At 28.1% G+C, this 26,042-nt stretch overlaps 4 protein-coding genes across 11 annotated transcripts; 2 read left to right on the forward strand and 2 right to left on the reverse strand.

The window, feature by feature from the left end:
- Positions 1-114: 114 nt before the first annotated feature.
- LOC119683230 (actin-binding LIM protein 3) lies at positions 115-17,331 on the forward strand. 8 transcript variants are annotated; one of them, XM_038096862.1, is made up of 12 exons: positions 115-308; positions 10,916-11,226; positions 11,288-11,950; positions 12,288-12,344; positions 12,524-13,047; positions 13,108-13,281; positions 13,347-13,486; positions 13,926-14,014; positions 16,195-16,261; positions 16,324-16,364; positions 16,426-16,626; positions 16,682-17,331. In XM_038096862.1, the coding sequence occupies exons 1-12, from the start codon at positions 305-307 to the stop codon at positions 16,793-16,795; spliced, it is 2,385 nt and encodes a 794-aa protein (XP_037952790.1). In that variant the 5' UTR covers positions 115-304; the 3' UTR covers positions 16,796-17,331. The 8 variants fall into 8 exon arrangements, with proteins under 8 accessions (XP_037952790.1, XP_037952789.1, XP_037952792.1 ...); XM_038096861.1 differs by lacking the exon at positions 115-308 and adding an exon at positions 4,515-4,667; XM_038096864.1 differs by lacking the exon at positions 115-308 and adding an exon at positions 4,515-4,667 and having other exon boundaries at positions 16,330-16,364.
- Positions 17,332-18,086: 755 nt separating this feature from the next.
- LOC119683231 lies at positions 18,087-19,403 on the reverse strand. The gene is made up of 5 exons (XM_038096870.1): positions 19,121-19,403; positions 18,905-19,060; positions 18,701-18,838; positions 18,433-18,647; positions 18,087-18,377 (listed from the first exon to the last, which is right to left on the reverse strand). Exons 1-5 carry the CDS (start codon positions 19,241-19,243, stop codon positions 18,263-18,265), a joined length of 747 nt encoding a protein of 248 aa, XP_037952798.1. The 5' UTR covers positions 19,244-19,403; the 3' UTR covers positions 18,087-18,262.
- Positions 19,404-19,857: 454 nt separating this feature from the next.
- LOC119683232 (protein O-GlcNAcase) lies at positions 19,858-24,429 on the forward strand. The gene is made up of 13 exons (XM_038096871.1): positions 19,858-20,053; positions 20,110-20,161; positions 20,213-20,322; positions 20,376-20,515; positions 20,613-20,696; positions 20,754-21,189; positions 21,275-21,386; positions 21,445-21,530; positions 21,588-22,366; positions 22,434-22,504; positions 22,565-22,977; positions 23,042-23,127; positions 23,499-24,429. The coding sequence occupies exons 1-13, from the start codon at positions 19,972-19,974 to the stop codon at positions 24,219-24,221; spliced, it is 3,174 nt and encodes a 1,057-aa protein (XP_037952799.1). The 5' UTR covers positions 19,858-19,971; the 3' UTR covers positions 24,222-24,429.
- On the reverse strand, positions 24,181-25,345 carry LOC119683233 (ATP synthase subunit C lysine N-methyltransferase). The gene is made up of 3 exons (XM_038096872.1): positions 25,011-25,345; positions 24,769-24,950; positions 24,181-24,706 (listed from the first exon to the last, which is right to left on the reverse strand). The coding sequence occupies exons 1-3, from the start codon at positions 25,285-25,287 to the stop codon at positions 24,560-24,562; spliced, it is 606 nt and encodes a 201-aa protein (XP_037952800.1). The 5' UTR covers positions 25,288-25,345; the 3' UTR covers positions 24,181-24,559.
- Positions 25,346-26,042: the final 697 nt, after the last annotated feature.

Below are 26,042 nucleotides of genomic sequence, written 5' to 3' on the forward strand. Positions count from 1 at the left end.
TAACGGTGCGTTTTTCCCAAAAAAAAATAAGGTGTCGTTTTCAATGATTTTATGTGAAATTATTAAATAAATAATATGCAATTATAATGTGTACTTGATACAATTGTAAAATTTCTTAGTTCAATTACGAAAATTTTAAAATATATATTTGAATAGATATATAAAGACATATCTACATATATCTATCACTGAACTAAGGTGGCAAAGATAGTGCGAATTGGAATCGAGAATTGTACAAGATACTCACACTCATAAAGGAATATATTTGAAGAAGTATTGGTGTTAGTGTTGTGTTAAAAATAAAATGGGTAAGAAGACTTTTAAAAGAAAATTTGATAAATAATTGTGTTTTGGCCAATGAACGTCAGCAGTTCATCAAGATTTAATTGTTATATTATTTGCCGATATAAAAGGATTTGTAAACAATTATATAAAACAGTAATCAATTGAATAATTTGTCTCTTAGTATTTTATTTCGGCATTTATTTTGTCAATTTTTGAAGCAGTGCATGAAGTATTCGAAGGCAACCCTCTTGCGCAAACATACATGCAAAGCATAAAAAAAGTCCACTCCCTGTTTTAGTTTTTCTTATTGAGTAGAATTCTAGTTAGAATAATTGTGTTTTGGTAAGTTCGAAATTCGAAGAATGATATCACCATCGATTGAATGTACGTTGGTTGAACTTTTTTACAACATTTACCGTTTACTGCAATTTTACTTGCCGTTATAACCCGTACTTTGAGAATTATTAATATTTTAAATGGATATCCCATTTTATTATATTTATATACGAAACAAGAAGAGCATTAATATAAATAAATTGTATTATATTACACATCTCTGCGTTTTGCCGAAATTAATGCTCTAATGAAAATGAAACTGTTTTCCGTTTCGTTTGTTGGCTCTCGATTTTAATAGATTAGTGCATCTCATATCCCGTAGGAGTGAAGCAGCTACTACGAGTTGAATGTGGGTCACAACTGCACTTGACTCTTCTTCTACTTAATTAAATTCTATTTTTAAACAGTAACAAACATAGACTTCGGAAAATACACATATAAAAATATCCATGAGCATAATACTTTTGTATATCGAGTAATTATGTGAAGCGGATATTTCTTATTTAAAAATTAAGAGCTTTTGAAGGCGTTACTTTGAATTTATATCTTTTGAAAGTTATGGGAAACAAAAAATCAAAACAATTCGTATGGGTATGCAGAGCAAAAACGCATCGTAATAATGTAATAAGCAAAAGCAATTAATGTGTCTTTCACTTTGTTCTCTTTCTGTTTTTTGTTGCATACCATAGATAGGCAATAGTTAACAGACCTTTTACATTTCACTTCACCTGTGTAAATTTTGCAAGCGAAAAAACATTAGCCACAATGTTGATGGGAAATACTTTTGCTGCTATCGTTCACAGCCATGCTATTTCCTCGAGTCTTCCCGGTAAAATGTAATGATTGAAAATAATAAAATATAAACATTTTAGTACAATTTAAAAAAAGCATTAAATACTAAATAAAGTACATTACTTTATACTATAGTGTTATAGTGTGTAATATTTTATGAAATGAACATTTTTATGAATTGTATAAAAGCCTAATGAAGTGATATTACTACTAAATTTTTCATTACAACAATTAATGAAGAGAGGCAATTTTTTCAACGAATTTATTTAAAAGAAAAAATAAAAAGTTATCATGTTTATTTTAATACCTGGAGTGATAATAAAAAAAAATTTCTATAATTAGCTTGCTGATTAACCAAATAAAACGGGGGAATGAAATCGTAATTAAAAAATTTTTTTGCCCTGTTCATTCCTAAATTTTTTAAAGAATTTAATTTCATTTTGTAAGTTTTATAAAATAATTTCAAATTTCTCCATTTGAAATATTTTTTAAATGATAAAATAAAAGTAATTTTGTATAAAAAAATTTTATGCTTAAATAAACACTCCACAAACTCTACTAGCAACAAATACGAAGCTCCAGCGACGAAGTGATTGTTTGTTAATGATGCTTTCATGCTAACAATGACATCATCGTTTTGTAAAAGTGACCTCTAAAGTTATGTCAATTCTTTATAAAATGAAAACTACAATGGAAATCATATGTAGTAATTTTGTTGCAGGTTTCTAACCACTTCATGATATTTAAATAAAGAATATTTAGTTTTGTTTACATTTATTAAATGGACATATAACTACTATGGATGATATAAGAATACATAATTCAATAGCTTTAACTGCTACAAATTAATTATATATGCATATACGTTTAAAATTATTGCATAATAGTTATCAATACCTATATATATATGGATACGTCATTGTTGTACTTATTATTCAAGTCGTGTCTTATCAATAATTATAAGCATACACATATAAATATATAAAGACATTTTTATTGTATGGTGTGCTCAAATACACTCAATACGGTTAAGTACTGAAAGAAAAAACCACGAGTGCCTTTGCACAATCTTATAAGGCAATCAAATGTTGCTTGCTTGCTTGCTATTACCTCTTTTTTAATACCAGTACATAGTATGTATGTATAAAAACCTCTTCATTAAAGTGTTTTACATTTTTCTGCTAACCTTATTTTTAGTATTAATTTAGTTCAAGATTCTATTCAAATAAAATTTCTTCAAATCACAGTAGGTTTTATAATTTAAGCGCAACTGTTAAGAAATTAGTTGATTTACTGGTAACTGTGACTACTGGTAACCAGTGTTGAAAAATATGAAAAACCTAAAATTTTTAAACTATTGAAATCATATTATAACTTTATTTGAATTTAATTTTTATTAGCATACAATAGTTACATATATTTTAAATTGTCAAGAAAGTTAAAAGCTCGTAAACGTTTTAATAACGGTATTTTTTATTGTATTATTATAGATTTTATAGTTAGAAAACTATTCTAATGAATTTTATATACTAAATTTGTTAAGTAGAATAAAATGAAAAAGTTAAATATCTTGGAACACAACTTAGATTAAAGATTCATTTGGAACATTCATATAGAAGAAAAAATAATAATATACATTAGAATTGTAAAATCACTTCGACCAAGTGAGAAAATAAAAAGAAAATAAACATTAAAAACAATATGAATATTAACAAACACACAAAGAGGTGTAATTTTCTGTCCCGATGAATATCATATACTGACATTGTATAATTACGTATGGTTAAAAACTTAACGTTAAAGCATATATTTCAAGCCTCCAGACATAACTAAAAAAACATAAATATATGTACGAGAAAATGGATTGCGTTATAGTTAATACTAGATTCACACGAGAATTTTGATTTTAATTTAAACTGTCATTTCAAATTTTTCTGCTAGTAATTTTTGACAGCTAAAATTACTTCTAAAACTGTCGTATGTATCCAATATAAGGAACCCTTCCAATAGTCGAAAATAAAATAAATTGTAACTAAAACATACTAAAAGTTTGAGGAAATATCTGAACAGATCCCAGATATACTGTTTTAAGAAGTCAAATAAAGATTATGAAGTTTTCTGAAAGAAAAATAATTTATTAAAATATTTCGTTTAATACAATTTTAAAAACAGTTTTTATAGTTTGACAGATACAAAATATACAATGTAAATTAATTGATCTGTAATAATATATATTTTTTGCGCAGAAATAATAAGAATATTATAATACTATAATACATACATTTTGAACTTGAAATACATTAACTAAACCAAGAAGAAGAAGACAGCATCCTCTAAGAGTGAACGTTTGTGACACGGAGATATGGTGGGAGGATAGCATAAAATATCTGGGGGTCACTTTTGACAAACGGTTCAATTGGCTTAAACATTTGAAATACAAACGGAATACCTGCTCTAAGATTCTACATTTATTAAAGCCGCTATTTAATAATTATCACTTCAACTTTAAAAACAAAAAGTTACTTTATACGCAAGTAATTAGACCAGCACTACTGTACGGATGTGTTACATATAGCAAAGCCTCAAATACTACCTTAAAGCAATTACAGATAGCTCAAAACCTGGCTTTAAGAAGACTGTTTAAAATTCCATGGTATATTAGATTAACAGACGTACATAGAGATCTTAGGATTGACTCAGTGAAAAAATATATCAGAGACAGAGCTCTAAAATTATTCACTGAAATTGATACGCTACTTAACCCCGCACTAACAATCCTCAAGTCCACTTCTGGATTCTCAGGAAAATAAGCTGATTTATCAACTAAAAGACAAATAAATGATTTGATTTCTTAGCCTAGTTAAAGCCTAGTGTGGGGTAGTGATAATCCCCCCAGCCATTATAGAGTAAAAGTACGTAATAGCACTAACTCAAGAAGAAGAAAAAGAAGAAGTAAATAATAAGACCAATTAGAATGTTTTTATCATTATTTAGACACAAAAGTTTTAAATCACAAAAACAAATTAATACAAATGTCAAAATGTTTTTTGACGACATTTAAATTTTTCATATTTTTTTTTATTTTTTTTTTAAATCTAAATGTTGAAATTTTTTAATTTTTTGCTGAAAGGTGAAGTGCTCCAATTTCAATTGAGCGGTATATATATGACTTCTAATGCACATATATGTGTTTACTAAAAGATGATTATTATTGTGAACTCAACATTATACAATATCGAACATAATGATAAATGGTATGGTGTTATAATTATTACTTATAGTATCATTGTTAGTTTAAAAAAAAAACACTAATAATACAAATAGTTACGTAAATTTATATTTTCAATTCATTTTTCATTTCGCAAAACTACCATGCTGGTTATGTGTATTTAACATAATATTTTTAATTAAAAATCAATAACTTTACTTTTTACTTTTTATTAACATTAAACATTAAGTTTAATAAAACATTGAAAGGTGAGAATTATAATGTAAGATAGCGGCACAAACCAATAAAATTCTTATCAAATATCATGTGCTATCAATAAAGGGTCCAAACTGTTTGTAATAAATTGAGTGTTTTTACAATTTTTATACTTCTATAATACTTTCAATAATAGAGTTTTGCTCAATAATAGAGTAAAACGGAATTGGGAAATTTAAATTAACTTTCATGAAATTGTAATGTTGTAAACTTTCGTAAAAAAATTATTATATTTTATATTCAAATATTTTCTAATCTCCAATGTAATTTAAAAATGTTTTTAAGTATGATAGTGCATTTTATTTTTAACCTTTATTTTCCATTACATAATAATTGTTGATGGAACAATTTTTTTTTCTTTTTGGTAATTAATTATAACAACTTTCAATAAACAATAACGAAATTAAAATTAAAATACTTATAATATTTAATATAATAAAATTCAATATTTTAACTTAGCTTATTTTAAATTTTTAAGTAATTTTAAAATAACATTTTAATTTTAGTAATTTACATTGCAGTAATTTTAAATTACAGAAATGTAATTTAATTAATTATATATATAACTTTGTATTTGTAACTCTAAAAATATTAAATTTTTTTCAGTACTTTAACGTTCAAACCATAATTTATTTGCAGTGTTGGTAATTGCTATAATAATCATTCTTACGGAAGTTTTTTATTGATGATACATTATTTAATTTATAAAATATTATGTTAATATTTTTAATTTATTTTAAATTTGATTTAAAAAAAAATCTTATAATAAATTGATCTAACTGTTCTTAAAATTATACTGAACATTTTGTTCAAAAGGTCGCCTTATGCAAATAATAATTTAAAGTAAATAATTTGTATGTATGCAAATTAAACATCATGACTTTTATACTTAAAATTACACATATTTTATCTCTGCTCAATTGAAAATTTATATAATATTCATCTTTGTATATGATGTTACGTTTCGTTCTCAAAATAAATAGATATGAAAACTGCGTAATAAAGCATTGCTTTATTTTATGAAATTTAAAAATTTCATTGAAACATCATCTGTTGGTTCTCCTTACCAACAGATTTTGACACAATAATCAAGCACATTTCACCCCAAAGTTTGATTTAGCAAAAGCCTTCCCTTGTTATTTTAGTATGTAGCGAGATAAAAAACCTGCAATAATATCATAATAATGATGCCGGCTGACGGCAAAAAGCATATACCATATTAAGTTTATTCTGAGATTTGCGCAGAAAGAAAAATGAATAAATTAAATTTTAAAATGATGTAACTGTAATTTAATTGTAAACTTATTTAACATTTTTAAAAAACAACTAAAGTTTAAAAAATACTGTTTTTTAATACATCAAACAAAGTTTGTGTTGTAACATTTTGTGATTATTTAAAATACAACACATCTCATATTTAAATAAAAATCGTATTTGAATTTTAAACATGAAATTATTTGTAAATTCATTATTTCTATTTAACCTGTTTTTATACAAACCTTGAATTTTAAATTAAAAAAAAATGGACTGTATTTAGAAATGACGTCATTTAAAACAGTGACGACTACAAAAGATAAAGTAAAATTAATAAAATAATTTGAATATTTAAACATTTAAATTTTCTTTAAAATTAAAATTTATTTTTAATTTTGTTTTGGGGATTATAGAATTTCAAGTAATTCTATAAATTTTCAACCTATAAAGAACGAACATTTATTTGATAAGTTCAAGTCTTGTGTTAAATGAAATTTTTTCAATTGACCTCTTGACTTAGTAATAAAATAAAATATAGAGTAGAAAAATGTTAAGCTAGAATTTCAATTCAAGTTTTAGTGTACTACCCGAATTCTTTAAATTTTTGAATGTTTATAACCTTATACATCGAATTCAATTTTGCCACATGGAAAACGGGCTCATTTAGTATATAAAAAGTGGATTGCCCTGTTTCAGTGAACCATTATTTTTCTCTAGTGGTTACGATTATCGTCAAATATTCTTATATGACTTGCACAACCATAATGTTCATTCCATCTCTCTATCCTCATCTTCATTTTATGTAATTATTCATTGCACATTTTGACTCTATTAAAGCTATTGTAGGTTTAATCGCTTCTTTATTGTGGACATCAAATCTCTTTTATTTTTAACGTAATATCTCAATTTTAAGCAACCAATGCTTATCTTGTAGTTGCCTGAAAAAAAACTGTTTTAGTCTCAAAGCAACAAATTCCTCCTGAATTTTTCATAGACAAGATCTCTACATCATACATTAAGATTGAGAGATTTAAAAATATTTTTACTTACTAAAAATAACACAGTTCTTTACAATGTCTGCCGAAAAATTTTAAGGTGACTTGTTTATTTGTTTTACTTTCCATTTGCAACTGTTTGCTATATGTTAAGACATTCCAAACCGTACGATACTATGATCATATAATCATAATCAACGATTTGAAGTCTTTTGATTAATAAGATATATTGTATTTAAATTATATGTTCTTATCACATTAATTTATTAAACGTTTTTAGATCACAGAAAAGAATGCTTCAATAAACTCATTAAAATCTAAACTCAATAAACAATAAAATCATATGCTCACAATAATCATATATCAAAATCTGCTATCTATACAAATTATCTCCGATCTCCGTTACTATAATCTGTGTTAAGTTTGTAGTGTTTACATTACATAGTAATTATCGTAAATATTTCTTTCAAGATCTGTAAATTGATGAAAACGTATTCAGTATTTAACGCAAGGGAGCAATTCCTTTAATTCTGTGTGATAGATATACGTGATATCTTTCGAAAAATCGCGAAGATATGCATTTTTATTAAAATCAAATAGTAATAAATTTTGTATATAATCAGTATATATTTTTATTATGAACTTATTATTAAGATGGCAGATTTCATCTGCTGAATACCAGTTAAGGTAACATCAGCAGTATCTTAAAGTCCAAATTAATAAATCTAATATATATATTTATTTGAATACATACCTTTTCACATTTTAGCAAGTAATCAATAAAATGTACAAATGTACCAATATATTTTATGATCAAATTTCAAAATATTGTTATGCACTAATAACACAAATGGTAAAGGAAAATTGTTCATAAAATTGATCATAGTAGATTGAGTTTCAATAATTTATTAAATCAGAAACAGTCATTTCGTATATGAAAATAACGAACAATTTTATAGTGTAGATAAACTCTTAACCGACGAAGCTTTTTATAGGTTTCCCGTCAGTGGCGTAACTATATTTTTTAGGCCTGTAAGCAAACTCTAACTAAGGGGCCCTTACCAACATACTAAGGGGCCCCCCTTTTTATACTCTTTACACGAAAAAATGTAAAAAGGGTATATAAGGTTTGTCAAGATTTTCGTAACGCATTAAAGGAAACTTCGGAAATACCATTAAGTATATATCAGTATACTTTTACAGTTCAAACTACTCTCTCAGCTTTTGAACTATTCGAATAAAACTTTATACACATACTTTTCGGGAGCGCACCCTGTTCACCATTTGATTTGATTAAAATTGGACGTCTATTTCTTGTAGCTGTGATATAAACTTAACAATCGGATATGAGGTTTCTCCGTTTTTAATAAAGGTATTCAAATGGAATATGGTGTATACAGTACTGATATTTGCAAAAGACAACGTACAAAATTATTTTCAAATGGGTTTAAATTTAGATATAGCTTCCATATAAACTCTCGATCAAGACACATATTTTTCTTAGAAAAACTTTTTTATTTCATAAATAGGTTTAATATTTTATTTGAAGTACATACATATTATGTACTTTAAATTTAAAATTTACGTATCTTTTATAAAATGCAATATGATGTTATTCCAACAAAAAACGTTTCGTCCCACTTTTGAGAATTTATTAAAAAGAAATACAATGAATACAAAAATTTATAGTGGGGCCCCCTAAATTCGGGGGCCCGAAAGCGTTGCTTCCAGTTGCTTCCCTGTAGTTACGCCACTGTTTCCCGTAATTAAATTTACTTCCCATGCTGACCCAAACCTCTGCCGACCTCATTATTTCTTATGACTTCACGTATTTGAGTAATTATATTTCTAATACATGCTCAACATTTGAAATAAAATTTTTACATGTCCAATTTTATGGATTGCCACACGCAATAAATTTCTGCAGTTGCTGTGTCGAGAGAAGAACAAGTACACATGTACATGTCCATACCGGAAAGCAGCATTGTCCATATAACCAAATCATGTTTTCATTTCATTTTAACATATATCTACAAGATACTTTTTATGCGATTTTACTGTATGTCTCTATTTTACCTTTTTATGCATATACATACATCGTACGCATAGCGTACGGTCGGTGATGTTATATTCCACAATTGTATCTATTATTCATATTTTGAACAAATTCACACATAGCAAATTTTATATTCCGGCTAAAAATTCATTCTAACAGTAAATCCATTCGAGGTCTTTTTAATTTAAAAATTTGTTCTTTTCTGTTCTTTCTGTAAATATCGAAATTTTAATTATCGCATCGTTAGATGCAATTAGCATGAATAATATTTTTTGCTCTTTTAAATAAAAATTGCCAAACAAACAAACTTCGCAAAGAATTTGTTTGCATTATTTATTACTTATTTTCATCTACCTTTAGAGGTGAATATGTTTCTTTCCGTATTCTCGAGGTACTCGTGTATGCTTTCTATATAGGTCAAAATCAGATACGAACAACTACTACTGGTTCATACATTTCAGCCGAACAATACAAGGTTTTCAAGGCTTTCGATTGCAGCAAATACAGATACTTCGTCCTTGTGCATTTGTTTTTAAGTAGCTTTGGAATTCATTACATTTCTTTAAATTCTTATAAATTTAATAAATTAAGTTATGAGAATATATGTAAATCTTTTTTTTTTTTTGTAAAAAAGAATGTACTCATTCTTAAATTGTTTGAAATTATACTTGACTATACTTGAATCAAAATAAAGACAAGTATTAGATTTAAATCTTTTTATAAGTATAATTGATAAAATTACATGACTGGGTATACATATAGATACAAACTGCAGATTCTGCGATGAAAATGAGGAGTCGGCCACACATGTACTGTTAGAATGTCTTGCGCTAATGCACATATTGAATAGGTTCCTGAGAATGTGTATTTTTACGGAAGAGGCAATAAAACTCTGTAATAATAAAAATATAATTATACTTAATAAAGAATTGTTTATCTTGTTATTATTAGTTATTAGTTGACTTAGAGAACTCAAGCAGTTACTCAAGTAGTTTGACTTTTTCAGGTACAATTATAACTGCTAGCCTATAATTCGAATAGAAGAAAGAATCGCAATATGAAGTCTTCTGGAAAATTTTGGAAAATTTTATATTGTATAAAATATATATGTGTATAACCTATACATACATTATATAATTCCTCATTTTTTTTAAATGCTTTCTTTGCCTTTAGTTTGTGGTTCATTTCGTAACTATTTTATATTACAAAAGCTATATGGAGGATACACTTATTTCATTGATTGTTATACAAATATACCTTATGTAATGTAAATAATTAAAAATACAATTGCTTAAGTGTTACAACATTAGAAAAATTAATACATATTCATATATATATATTTACATAGAACATAAATATAAATATTGCTTTAATTACTACGTGTTTGAGGCAAAAAACGATCGTGCTCTACCCCACATATTTGTAAGGTTACGACTATTATTATTTAATAATAAGTTATAAAATAAAATTACTGTAAAGTAAAAAACAAATATTGAAAATATTTACTAGTATAATATTATGTTACAATATATAGAATAATATATTAATAATTTATAAACAAACATTTGAATATAAATTACAAATTCTTTTAAAACTTTTGTCTTTTGGCTTCGAACATATTTTTTAATTTAATTTTTGATATAAATTTTTTTGCAAATCCATTGAAAACTAACGATTATATAAAATACACATAATAATTTGTTTTATTTTTAGGAAAACAAAAAATTTACTGTGCAAAATGCGACAAAAAATGTTCTGGAGAAGTTCTACGTGTGGCAGATAAACACTTTCACAAGGCATGTTTTCAGTGCTGCCAGTGTAAGAAATCACTAGCTACAGGCGGTTTCTTTACAAAGGATGGTGCTTATTATTGCATTCCTGATTATCAGAGGCTATACGGAACAAAATGCGCTGCCTGCCAGCAATATGTAGAGGGAGAGGTAGTCTCAACTATGGGGAAGACGTATCATCAGAAATGTTTTACGTGTTCCAAATGCAGTAAGCCATTTAAGTCTGGAAGCAAAGTACATACACATACACATTATTTAAATAATGCGTGCATCTGAAGAATTTCTTCATTTCTAGGTTACTAATACTGGCAAGGAAGTATTATGCGAAAACTGTGTTGCAGGTCCTGCTGCATCGCCTGTGCAAAAAACTAATGATATAGTACATAAAGATGGCACTGCATCGCCACCACCGTTAGCAGAAAGTCCTACTAGGGCTACAGCACATCAGCAGATGAGTAATGCGATTTCAGATAGGGCTCGCATTAAAGAAGATTATGATCCGAACGATTGTGCTGGTTGTGGAGAACTTTTGAAAGAAGGTCAGGCATTGGTCGCCTTAGATCGTCAATGGCACGTTTGGTGTTTCCGATGTAAATCCTGTAACTCCGTTTTAAATGGAGAGTATATGGGTAAAGATGGTGTACCTTATTGTGAGAAATGTTATCAAAAATCATTTGGTGTAAAATGTGCTTACTGCAATCGCTTCATAAGCGGAAAAGTATTACAGGCAGGAGATAATCATCACTTCCATCCAACATGTGCACGTTGCACAAAGTGTGGTGATCCATTTGGTGATGGTGAAGAAATGTACCTACAAGGTAGTGCAATTTGGCATCCTCGTTGTGGACCTGGTCCATCGGAAGCTGGTATAATTTTAAATGGTACCGGTGTTACTAGCAACGGTAATTTTACAGATACTGAATGCGATCGCATTAGCTCTAGTGCACTTAGTGAAATGGTAAGTTATTTTTCAATTGAAATATATACATAAATATTATATGGCATGGCGAGGTGCACCAATTCTTTGGCTATAAATACACTTATCACCGAACAACACATTCACACCTTATATAAATATATACACACACATATATATATATATATATATTGAAAATAAAGACCCGCAAAGCCACTAACCACACTGAGCACTCGCCTGCTCGCATGATTGTCAAACTGCCGCACCTGCTGTACTGGCATCCCTCCTATTTTAGAACCTTATGATTTATCCTATATTATTATGCATTTTAGTTTTCACTTCTTTATCAGCTTGCAATGGTTTTTGTTGTTGTTTTCAGTACATGCGTTCCAGAACACCGAGTTTTAATGGTTCACTTTATTCCTCTAGCCGCAAGGTTTGTTTTTATTTTATATTATTATTTCATTTTATTTATATTATTTTTTTCGTAAATACATAATTTTTATCCTATAAATACCGCTGCACATTAAAAGGGCGCTAAAGTGCTAAATATTTTACTAATTTAAACAAATTTATGAGCATAAATTTATTAATAACATATTATAACAATTATAGCACTATCGAACTGTAAGTCCTGGTTTGATATTGAGGGAATATGGTCGGCCTGGATATGAAGACATTTCACGTATTTATACGTATAGTTATTTGACGGACGCACCTCATTATCTTAGGAAGCCAATTGATCCATATGATAAAACACCATTATCACCACACTTTCATCGCCCATCTTCTTATGCCACTAGTACTGGTGGTTCTGTGTCTGGTAGCAGGCCATCGTCGCGTCCACATTCAAGAACGCGCAGTGCTATGAAAGTGCTAGTTGATGCAATACGATCAGAAACGCCACGTCCTAAAAGTCCAGGTATGAACAATGAAGAACCTATTGAATTATCACATTATCCAGCAGCGAAAAAACCACCACCGGGTGAAAAACCAAAAATTGAGCGAGATGATTTTCCTGCACCACCATATCCCTACACAGATCCTGAGCGAAGGCGACGTTATAGTGACTCATATAAAGGAGTTCCTGTTTCAGATGAAGACGAAGTCGATAATACCAAGAATGGAGAAGTTCAATTGTAAGTTATTTTAAATTTATTAAGTAAAAGACATTAACTTTACTTTTCAAAAACTATCAGACGACTACAACGAGAAGCTGAAGAATTAGAAAAACTCAATTCTAATATCGGATCAGTGATAGCCAAAGATCTTAAAGAACATGCAAAATATAGGAAATGGAAGCAAAATAATTTAGATCCAAGAAATGCATCACGTACACCATCAGCATCCAAAGAACCTATTCATAAATTAAGGTATAGTTATCTATACTCGAATCTGCATAGGGAATACATCTTATACACAAGTTTATTATATTTAGGTACGAATCACCTATCGGTGCCTCGCCATCACGTAATTTGGATCATCAGAAACCCTTCTACGAAGATGAAGCGTTCGATCGATCAACCAGCTATAGAGGTTCACTTGGTAAATCGCTTGGCAATGCGCCTAGTTACAACGGTAATTAAATTTAAAACTTCTATAGAAGACAGTTAGTTTAATGTAATGTTTTTATATTAGAAAAATTAAAACTAATTTTAGGTTACTTAAAAAGAAAGGTTAGAATTTCAGAAGAAAATAATTTATGTATAAAAATGAAGAAAGATGCAGGGCTATTCGTTAAATATATTTTTTAAATATTTTTGATTTATTTAAAAATAAAATTAACTGCAATTGTTTTATAATTTTATTTATTTTATAATAAATTTCGTATGCAGTATAATACATTTTAATTAAGTTATATGATGATAACCATTAGTTTAAATTTTTATTTCAATTTTAAAATATTTTTTTATTATTATTATTTCATGGATTTATAATTGTATCTTGATTTTTGTTAATTATTATCTCTGTTTTTCATTTTTAATCATTTTATTTCAATACCAAATATTATTGTTAGCAATACATTCCTACCGATCGCCACCAAAGCCTGGATATGGCTTTAAAACATCAACCTTGCCGCCTTATATGCGCTCTGGATATAGTTCAGTAAGTTAAAGAAACGAGTGTTCTTTGAAATATTTAGCCGAACCATTTCAACGATGCTTCAACAGAATTGTAACAATAACACAATTGTGTAAAATTTAATTATATATGTTATATGTGTACAAATATCTCTCAGTATAGGTGGTCATAGATTAAACTTACTCATATATAAGTACTCAATTATGTGCGCAGTTGTATAGATCATAAAAGTAATATAATATTTACCTACATTTCTATTTTTACTTTCTGCTGCTTATTATTATTATTGGGTACTGGAATTGCTGTTTATTGCCATTGGTTGCTGCTAATGTACTTGCTGTATGAACACCGACTTACACTAACATTAATATGGGTTCCTGGTGAATAATTCAACTTTTTATATAAAATCATAACGATCATTTATGAACATGCACGTATAAATTCAATCATCCATACAAACCGCAAAATTGTCATACCTCATCACACTTCCAACATCAACGTTCGTTCATTCATCTTATCATCTTATAAATTATAACTAAAACACTCAACACAATGTTAAAAAAATATGCAAAAATGTACAAATTTCGACGTCGTGTCGTTAGTGGTGAGCTCACTGCGTCATATAATTAAACCCGGATACGGCTTGGCTCCTCGTTCTCATACCTTTAGTTCAACCTCATCCGCCGGTGCAAATGTACATGGTGGTGCAGTTATTGTAAGCGCTTTAAATGTTGTTAATACTTATTTTATAGAATTTTCATTTTGTTAATCCAATTATTTAACAATTATTCTTTAACATATATAAGCTCTAATAAAAAAGTTTATGCATTGACCTAGTTCTGCATGCGAGCACAATTGAAATGAACATATAAATTTATATTTTATAATAAAAAATTATTAATAGGCTGATAGAAATCGAAGTTAGATGTTTTTTTATTTGTTGATAGTATGTTAATAGTACTTTTTATACTCAATTTAAAATTACTGATTTTTGCAACTATTAAAAATGAAATTTAGTGCAGTGCAAAATAACGTGTGCTTTTTAAAATGCATTTAGAACCCTTTATAACAAATGTTTAAAAAATCTATATTCAATTTACAATAGATTTTTTTATATATATTATATAAATAAATAAAAAAATAAAATAAAATATGAGCTTGAAATAGATAATATAACTTTTTCGCCTTTAAACAATTCATATTGATATATTATGAACAACTGATATAACAATTTATCATATGATAAAATATGTTTAAAATTTATATCAACTAGAACTACATTTTCTTTTAATGTAACCAAATAGTAGATACTAAAGAATAATCTCATTATAATCGTAATGAGATTATAAAATTCATATATGTGTTTAAGACTATTGAATATTAATATTTATACATTTACTTTTATATTTTCTAATCAATTTTAATTTATTATTTTTCATATATTTTGGTTCAAAGTAAAATATTTGAAGTTATATTTGATGTTTTCAGGCCGTATTCCGAAACCAACACATGTAATAGTAATACATTTTCATTCCATTAATTTCATTCCGTATTTGCTTTAAGTGTTAAATTGTAAGATTTTTTATAACTCATCTTGATTCATAAAACTTAAGTCTAACATTTTATTATTCATTATTTTTTCAAAACACTGATTATGTATAAAGAATCAATATATTATTGTTCCTTAATAAGAATTTTAATAATTTAAAAGTTCTATCAGTTTGCAAAATACAATAATTTTAAAAAATCTGAAAAGTGGCTAAAAACTAGCGGATAAGACTATAGCTTTAGAAAGACCAAACTCTTTATTTATTTAAAGGATAAAAATGCGAGCCAGTTTGCATTTCTATAATTCTTTTCTTATAAAGTATCTTTATTATTATTATCATTGTTGGTCTAGTTCGGTCTAGATAATATTACTTTTCTTAAAAATATTTAAGTGTAAAATACCTTCTCACATATATAATTAGTTAATTCAATGAAAATTATTTTTATGAATAAAATGCATGTCGTCACTACAACTATAATCTTTAATGATTTGCAAATATTACTATAATTTTTTTTCTAATTTTAATTTAATTTTTCCACATATCATAAAAAAAATACATATTTATTTAATTTACCAAATGGTCGGTTTAATATTTTATTTAAATAAATTTTAATGAAATCAAAAACTATAATAAAAATTGATTTAATTTATATAGGATTATTCTTATGGAGGATTGGGTGATAAAACACATAGTACAGATTTAAGCTGTGGAAAATCAGAAGGTAGATTCAAAATATGATTAATCTAAAAAATACATTAATTCTATTTTAAAAAATATTTCAAGCATCAGTAGATTCCATTACAGAAGGAGACCGACGTGCTTTGGTAAATTATTAATAAAATCTCAATTAAAATTGTTAGAAAACCGTGTTAACTTTAATTTTAGATGGGTGGTGAATTGCCTGCGTCAAGTACATACTCTGGAGCGCTTTCTTATCATTATCCACAAGCTGGTTTAATAAGACGTAGTTTACCAAATATGGCGCACTCGATGCTTGTGCATGAACCAGCTAAAATTTATCCTTATCACTTATTAATCATCACAAATTATCGTCTACCATCAGACGTGGACCGCTGCAATTTAGAGGTATACTTAAAGTATTAAATATTTATGTAGTTATTTTTACCTTCTATATTTTTAGCGACATTTATCTGACGTAGAATTTGAACATGTTTTGCAATGCACAAGAGCTGAATTTTACAGATTACCACAATGGAGACGAAATGAATTAAAACGACGCGCAAAGTTGTTTTAAAAGTCCTTCCTAGAGAAGTGTACCATGAAACCAAATTCTAACTTTTATATTAGATTAGTACCAATAAAAGCATTTTGAGAATATAAAATTTCGAACATCCCTGCCACAATTTAAGCTTTGCCAGTGATATCACAACGCTACCGACTGCTACTTTTGAAATGGTGGTGCTGTCGTTAAATAGTAAATCAGCTAAATGCTGAATTTTTTGATTTGGACGGAACTATATTCTAGAGCAGCCAAGTTGAAAAATAATCTATAAGCATGGTTATTTAAATTAAATTAGCTTTTCTATATTATTAAAATAATGTTTATTTCTTTTGCTGCTAATTATATTTTTTTATTACGAATAAATACAATAAAAGTACCTTTATCACCGAAAATATTCACGTATAACGAAATGTTATTGAAAGTTAAAGGGAATTGTAATCTAAAAACAAATTGATTGCCTGCTGGAAGATTAACATTTTATTTAATGTATATTATTTATTAAAATAAAAACAAAATATTCAAACAATAAAAAAAATATTAAAAACAAATACTTGTGTTATTTAGTGTGCTTAGTTCAAATACGAAAAAAATTGTATTTTCTAAAATCATTTACATATATTTAGGCTATAATATCAATTAATTTTTATTAAATAATTATAATTAGCGACATATTTTTATTTTCAGCCTAAAGGACTATACGATTGCAATAAAAAATATATACTTATATTTTGAAAAAATGTTTTCTAACTGTTGCACTATTGTGTTTAATGAGCACAATACGTTATAATAGCTAAAGTCGCCCATAGCAGTTTACTACCTTTAATTTATGATTCATGCTATCAAAATAACTCTAACTTTAAATTTTAACGTTAATTTTGGTGCAGATATTGTTTTCTATAAACTTAATGAATTTTTATGACTCTATTTTTAAATTTCGATCTTACATTTAATGCAACTAAATTTTAATTATAAACTACAAATTTAAATTATTTATGCAGTATTACCTACATGAAAACATGATAGAATCTACAAGTAGTTACGGTATTAAGCTCCATTCGATTATTTCTTTTAATTTGATGCTAGACAAATTACGGATAAGGCTAAACCGTCATGCGGCTCAAGAATATGTAGAATACATATAATATGGTTTAATCTTTAACGTTTCTTTCATCTTATTACAAACAATTTCGAAAGACAATAAAAAACAATATATTCTTTTATATATACTAAAAATTTATATATAATTACTTGTTCATCAAAGCAATTATTAATTATATTATACTATATTTTACAGTTATAAAAATATTGATATATCGTACTTCTCAGTAAATTAAGTATATAAAAGTAACTTAAAAAGTTTGTTGACATTTATATTTGTGGTTAAAGATGCCTCATTTTTGTGATGTGTACTTATTGGAATGTATTATATTAAAATACTCATAGAGATTTTATACCAGTTAATTTGTGAAAAATACTAGTTTAATTCTTTTTTTGTAAAGCTTCATCCGAGCGTAAATCGCACGTTAATTGAGTTTTCATCACTGTTAAGCTGCTGCCTATTATTTGTTTGTGATAAATTTGACGTGTTGCAAATCTGTTGAAAAGAATATTCAAAACGTATTACTTAAGTTATTAAGTAGAATCTGTACCCCAAGTTGTCAAAAAAGTCACGTTCATCCTCCTGCCATTCTGATATGGTACACTCCAGTGTTGTATAACCCGTTGCGAAACAATTTTTTGATACCAGATTGATCATTGGTTCTGCTATTTTATGAAATGGATATTGTTTATCTATGGCAAAACGATATATCCAAGCACCATTATACACCGAATTATGATTTTTTACACTAACAGTGGCTATTATCTAAAAACAAAGAATCATTTAAATACAATAATGCAATGATTTGAAATAAGAACCTTTTTCCTAAATTTATTAATATAAGTGAGTTCATATGGTGCATTTTCCATAAATATTAGATATGTTACTTCATTTGGCTTGCAACGAAAAAGAAATGGTTCATAACATTCTGCAACTAGTGAATGCGATGGTTTTGTCTATAAAAAAGTACATACATATTTATTATTTAGTTATTTTCTTTAACATTTAAATGTTCGCAGTACTTTCATCAACTCAACAGCTTTTGCATAGAATGAAAAATAGGTTCCAGAAAAAAGAAAAAATATACAACCAGGGATTGTAAGTGCGCAAAAAGTAAGCGGTACTCCTAGGAAAATAAATAATATTGCCCATGTAATTACAATAAATTGCAGTGTTATCTGTAATAAATATGTAAGTTTGAGTGTTTTTTATATATGTACAAGTGGCTGAATTCTTACCTCTCTGAAACAGAAGCAACAAAAAGATTTCCTCGCAAAGGACATAATATAATCTCGTACAACTTCTTGGCATTTAAGTTCATCATCATCGCGATAATTCCTTATGACAATAAAGGGTTGCATTAATGATTTGTTCAGTTCAACTGAGCTAACTTGAAATTAATTTTATTCATAAAATATATTCCCACTGGATTTATATATAATACAACACAATTTTCTGGACAAACTCATATATAGGAAATAAACATATAAATTAAAATTATTAATATAATTGTAAGTTGCTGGTCGCAAACAAATGTATGTGCCTTTTGACATTTCTTTTTATTTGTTTTGTTTTTATTTTCTATATCTTGTTTCTGTTTTTCTATTTTGTATGCCATCTATTTTTACTTTTTATTGTCATACATGTGAGTAGTATGGGCTGCTTCAATTTTACTAACTCAAGCATTTCTTGTCTCAATCATACAACCCAAACAAAAACAAACGATATTAATATATAAAGCCAGCTAGCTTAGGGCACATGTTAATGCATTTTATATACATAGTTTTATTTGTAATAAATAATAAACATATAAATCATATTTATGAAATATTGTATTGTGCATATTTATGCGTTATTTGGACATATTTTTCGATGGCAACATTTGTTTGCTACGCAATGCATGAACTGATTGAATTGTATGCTACCTTAATTCGACCTATAATTTTAGATCATAGCAATGTTGTTCAGCATTTGTTTTGACGAAAGTTTGCAATTTCTACTTGGTGCTCTTAGTTATTGTAATAAACAAATCAAATTCTAACGTTAATACTTTAGAGAACTTAATCATATTATTAATTAATTAATAAGAATGGAAGATTCAATTGAAAAGTGTACCCAGCCGGAAATTGTAAAAAACAATAAAAAAAATTTTATATGCGGTGTTATTGAAGGTAGAAAATAATCATGCATTAGAGATATTAATAATGTGGACGTACATTTTTTATAGGCTTTTATGGACGACCATGGACAATGGAACAACGGAAGGATCTTTTTCGGAAGTGAGTTTCTTAAATTTTACAATAACGAATTTAAAATATACACACGTTTAGGTTAAAAAAATGGGGAATGGATTCTTACGTGTATGCTCCGAAAGATGATTATAAGCACCGGGCTTATTGGCGTGAATTATACACTGTAGAAGAAGCCGATCATTTATCGAGTAAGTAACAAAAAGTATAAACAAAATAAACATTTATTATTATATTTTAATAGGTTTAATATCAGCGGCAAAAGAACACGATGTTGTATTTTATTATGCTCTATCTCCAGGTTTAGATATGACTTACAGTAGTCAAAAAGAAATACAAACCCTGAAAAGAAAATTGGACCAGGTCTCTCAATTTGGTTGCGAGGTATTATATTCTAATTAAAATTGTTTATATTTACACACACACATATATATATATATATATATATTTATATTTCGAATGTATTTAAATAATGTTTCAGGCGTTTGCATTACTATTTGATGATATCGAAGCAGAGCTCTCCAAGGTTGATAAGGAAGTATTTCAAACATTTGGCAATGCACAGGTTCATAAAGATATAAATATATGTTCCGCTGCGCATTTTAAACCATTTTTTTAATAGGTTTCTGTTACAAATGAAGTTTACACACATTTAGGAAATCCAAAATTTTTTTTCTGTCCAACTCAATATTGTAGTTCCAGGGCTATACCCACGTTACATGATTCAGAATATTTAAATACATTGGGTTCTAAGCTAAATCACGATATTGATATTATGTGGACTGGTAATAAAGTTATATCAAAGATAATAACGCTAGAATCTATACAGGAAATAACCGAAATTTTGCGTCGACCACCCGTAATATGGGATAACTTACATGCAAATGATTATGATCAAAAACGAGTTTTCCTGGGTCCCTACTCAGGCCGTTCCCCAGAGTTAATACCACATTTGCGGGGTGTAATGACAAATCCAAATTGTGAATTTCATGCAAATACTATTGCAATACACTCACTAGCTCATTGGTCTAAATGCAGTATGGACTCAAAAGTGAACAGTATGTTAATGAAATTTTAAAATTGTTAATTTGTTACTAATATTATATATTTATTTGAAATATCTGTACATAAATTTATGTATAGGTTGTCTTGCGGATATTAAACTTGAAACTGAAAACGAAGATGGCATTAGTTCCGAAGAACCTACAGACTGCCGTCTTTCTAAAAACATTTATCATCCTAGAATAGCACTTAAGTAAGTTATACTTAGACATAAGTAATGCATTGTGAATATTAAAATCATAATTCAATAGGAGCGCTATAGCTGAATGGCTGCCTGAATTTTTTATAGAAAAAGAAGCATGGGGTCCCATAAGTAAGCCTCAACCACAAGTTACAAGTAAATTTATATAATATGATTTATGCAAATTCTGATAATGTAAAACATTTTTTATAGTGGTATTACCAATAATTCCTATCATACCATCAATTAACACTTGTATGAGTCTGAGCACAACTACAACTACATCGACCAATACAAAAACTGCAACAGTACCAGAAGTGAACACAACACAGCTTCGAGCTCTAGCTGATGTTTGTAGCACTGTGAATTCTTCAGCCGTAAATCCCATTTCTAATCCTGTGATGAACTCTTTAGTTTCTCCTACTAAAGTAGTCACAAATGATGATATTTTAAATCCAATTACCTCGAGTGTCGCATCCGCAATAGAGCTACCTAAAACAATTCCAATTTCAGTTGTATCTGTTCCTATAATGCACGCAAAAACTGTCGAGGACGTATGCCAATCACATATCGATAATGAACAGCACAATACAAAAGAGAATACTCCATTAAAAACAGATGACATTTGCACTGAAATAATCAAATCACATATGGAACTCTCTGAAGTCCAACATGATGATGATAGCAACAATAAAAATAACGATAATTTTGATTTATTAGAAGAAAAGGACAAGTCTGAACTTCTACCAATTATAAGTAATCTTGAGGAAGACGTAATAATTGATGAAAAACCCCAAGACCGAGAAAGCGCTTCTCTATCCACTGATATAGTCAATATGACAGATGAAAACAATTTAAGTCCAATCAGCACAGGAAATGAGCCGATGGAATGCAGTAGTAGTCAAGCATCCCAAACTCCTCCTAAAGACGAACGCAAAATTAATTCAGAAGATATTATTATGGCAGAGACCACTTCTACAAATGAGTGCAATGTGAGTGTTTTTTCATATTTATTAAGATATTTTTTTTGAAATGATTAATGTTTCCATCAAATTGCAGAGTAACATGCAAATTGAAAGTTCTGAGTCTTCGCCTATATCTAATGCAGATATGAAGGATGAAGAAGAAAAGTGTGTATATAAAAATATTTTTTTAAATGAAAATGAAGTAACAACATTTACATTTTGAAGGATTTTGAATGAAGATGCCAAAATTAAAGCGGAGGACCTATTTTTACTCTGTGATTTGTTTTACTTACCTTTCGAGCATGGCAGTCGAGGAATTAAATTATTAAATGAATTTAACTGGTTAAAAACAAATGCAAATGTTCTTTGTGAACTGAAGAAATCAGCAGCCGAATCACCAAAACCAGAAGTTGTTGAATGGTTACAACGCGCTGAAGCTTTTTCAGTTTTATGTGACTCTGTGCAAGATTTGTTAAAAAAAGTAGCGAATTGCGCAAATAAAGAAATCTGCCATGATCTATTTTCATATATTTGGGATATTGGTGGAGCGTTAATATTACTAAATGCATTTGTAAAATGGTTAAGTCAAGGACACTTTCCACCAAATATCTGCAGTTTTACTCAAGGAAGCTTCACTTGTAAGCATTTTGAATGTATTTTTTATTTAATTATATAATATACTAAGTACAATTGTTGCAATAGGGTTTAGCAAAGGTTGGAAAGAGACATTTCAATCTGGTGATCAAGAACCTTGGGTATTTCGAGGAGGTCTAACAGCAGACTTACAAGTATGTGCTTTCGTTTTATTTTAAAATAATTTCATATACACTATTTATAAAATGATTATTTGCTTTTTTATTTTTTATGTTGGTACATATTTACATAATTATATAAAATTTAAAAGGATTCGAATAGTAAAGAATGGACAAAAACCAAAAATGTTTTCTTTATAATTCGAATCCGTCCAACTTTTAAATAGTTTCTTTTCGTTATAAAGACGCGTCACTTTTGGCAAGAAAAAATTAACATTAAAAATATAAAATCTAATTTAGATACTTTTATATCTATGCAAACATTTATTTTGATTTATTTATAAATGTAACGAAAAATATATTTTTACAAAATTATTATAATTATTATATTATGTTTATAATTCTAGCGTTTAATGCCAGTGGATTCCGGAAATGATCTATTTTTATACAAGCTTCCTGAATTGCCTACAACAGATTGTACCATTCTGAGACCCTACACTAACATAGACGAAATTGACGTTTATAAAGTTTGTACAAAATTTTACTTAACTCTTGGAACTGTTGAAGATGAAAATATTGCACTGCCGGAAAAGTTATGTGAACTCATATCAGATAGTTTGGTGGGATCCTATATAACATTGAGTCCTGAGTTTTGCACTATTGCTTTTGACTCATCGAAAAACGTTATAGGTTATGCTGCCGCTGCTGTAGATATAAAACAATTCGTCCGTAAAGTTAGTATCTGTTGGTTACCAGCAATGCAAGAAAAATACCCAAAATCAGTTTTAGATAACAGTGAATTGTTCAGTGCAAATAAAAAGTTTAACAATTCTTTTACTCGAATGATTAATGACTTCCATAATTCGGAATACGAATGCCCAAAAGAAGTAAGCAATACGTATTCAGGCATTGTATCTATAGCTGTTTTAAAAAGCAGCTTAACGGCTGATCATGCCCTTGTTAAAAGATTATTGACAGTTACATTGGCTAATTTAAGAGCAAATGGGTGTTTCGGCGTTCATGTACGACTATCAGACGCGGAACAAGTGCAGTATTATTTAAAAGCAGGATTTCAAGAAATCTTTCGCGATCCTTTAACAAAAGAACTATATTTAGGACGACGGTTTTAGCAAATAAAACAATTTATTTTGGTTTTAAAAACCATTAACTTAATATTTTAAATAAGTAAGCTTTGTGTTAGTCGAGTAACGAATCTCTGTATGCTCAGTTAAATATATACAACTGCAGTTTTTAAATTTCTTTATATTACATCCTCACTTCGTTATTCTGAACTGATATCGCATTGTATTAATGTTTCGTTATACTTATATCAAATAACTTTAAAATTTTTTATTTTTTGTAAGGCGTAAGGTATAGCTATTTACATTTTGTAAATTACTATATGTGCATTTAACTTAGTTGCGACTTTTTAAATAAACATATAAAATAAATCTTAAAAACATAAAACTCATTTTTTGTTTAAATCGTAAAACCAAACGGTATTCACACCATCCTCAATAATCGATTCGGGCTTTAAATGAGGCATTGGAAATCGACAGGCAATCACTTTAGCATCGGTGGCCTCTGCAACCAATTTTTTTTCAATATCTTTCATCTGTTTTAATAATTAATTGTAATTTTTAAAAACTATCTACTTTAATCTTCATTGATACAAACCATTTGTTCAACTCCAAATATAACCACATAATTGTAGGACTTAATGTTAAATTTCCATAGATCTTTACAGAAAAAACGCGTTTGTTTACTTACACCCATTCGAAACGCGGATAAACGCGAAAAATATACAAGCCATGGATTCAGTTCAACACCTTCGGCATGCAATCCATGTTTAGCGGCAGCTATAAAATTGTGTAAATATGTTATTACTGTATTTAAGTCGTTAGCCCTACTTTAATTACCAATAACTATGCGTCCATCTCCACTTCCAATATCCAAGAGCTTACTGCTGTTATTTTTAGGTAAAAACTTTAATACATTTCCTATCTGTTCTGTTGTGGCTGGAACATATGGCAAACATATTTTACGAAATGCAGGTGCGACGAAAGATCCACATACAATAGTTATTCCCAAACCTATGCCACCAGTACATGCTAATAACAACTTGGCTGTAGTCGACAATTGCTTCCTTTCAGTTTGTTTATTATGCAGTGTTTCATTGCCCGAAATGAATTCCATTTAGAAGAATTTGAAGGCAGAAAATGTTTGTCTTATGCTATGACATAATGGGAACTGATTTTACACGTGGCAATTCTGTAAAACTGTGTTATGAAACAATATATCATAATATTGTATTACAATTACTCTATTACTCTGATTACGTGAGCATAAATAGCTATCATCTTTATGTTTATTAAAAAATTATAATATTTTACTAAATATTTTTATATTATCTGTTTATATTATTAATTTTTCATATCTTTTAATAGAAGAATTATGTGATGCACTTTGAGGCTTTTATTTATATTTTTAACATTAAATTACATTAATTTCAAAAATTCGTAATTATGCGTATACCTAAATATATCTTAATTCTATAAGTGTACAAATATCCATATTACGTACGATATTGACCATATGATAAAAGCCACCAATACGATATTATTTGTTGTGCACTTTTAAAATGAAATGCATTATGTTGATGGATTCATTACTATTATCTGAAGAATTATTTCGTTTTTATAATACAATAGGGGTTTGATGTGGAATATATTTGTTTGAACGGTAAAAATATGTTATATTTGGTTCAAAGCATTGTAAAAATGATTGCATAAGTTCACACAAATAGTAATACATATGCTTGATAGAAAAGAAAACTAAATATTAGTTTTTTGTCATACATGGTAAGTATGAGAAAAGTATGAACCATACTTCAAGCATACACAGCTTCAAGCTTGTATAGCACAGCAAAGTATGTATTATTCATAACAAAT

This window comes from Teleopsis dalmanni, chromosome 2 (genome assembly GCF_002237135.1).
Source record: "Teleopsis dalmanni isolate 2A chromosome 2, ASM223713v2, whole genome shotgun sequence".
In the NCBI taxonomy this organism is placed as follows: Eukaryota; Metazoa; Arthropoda; class Insecta; order Diptera; family Diopsidae; genus Teleopsis; species Teleopsis dalmanni.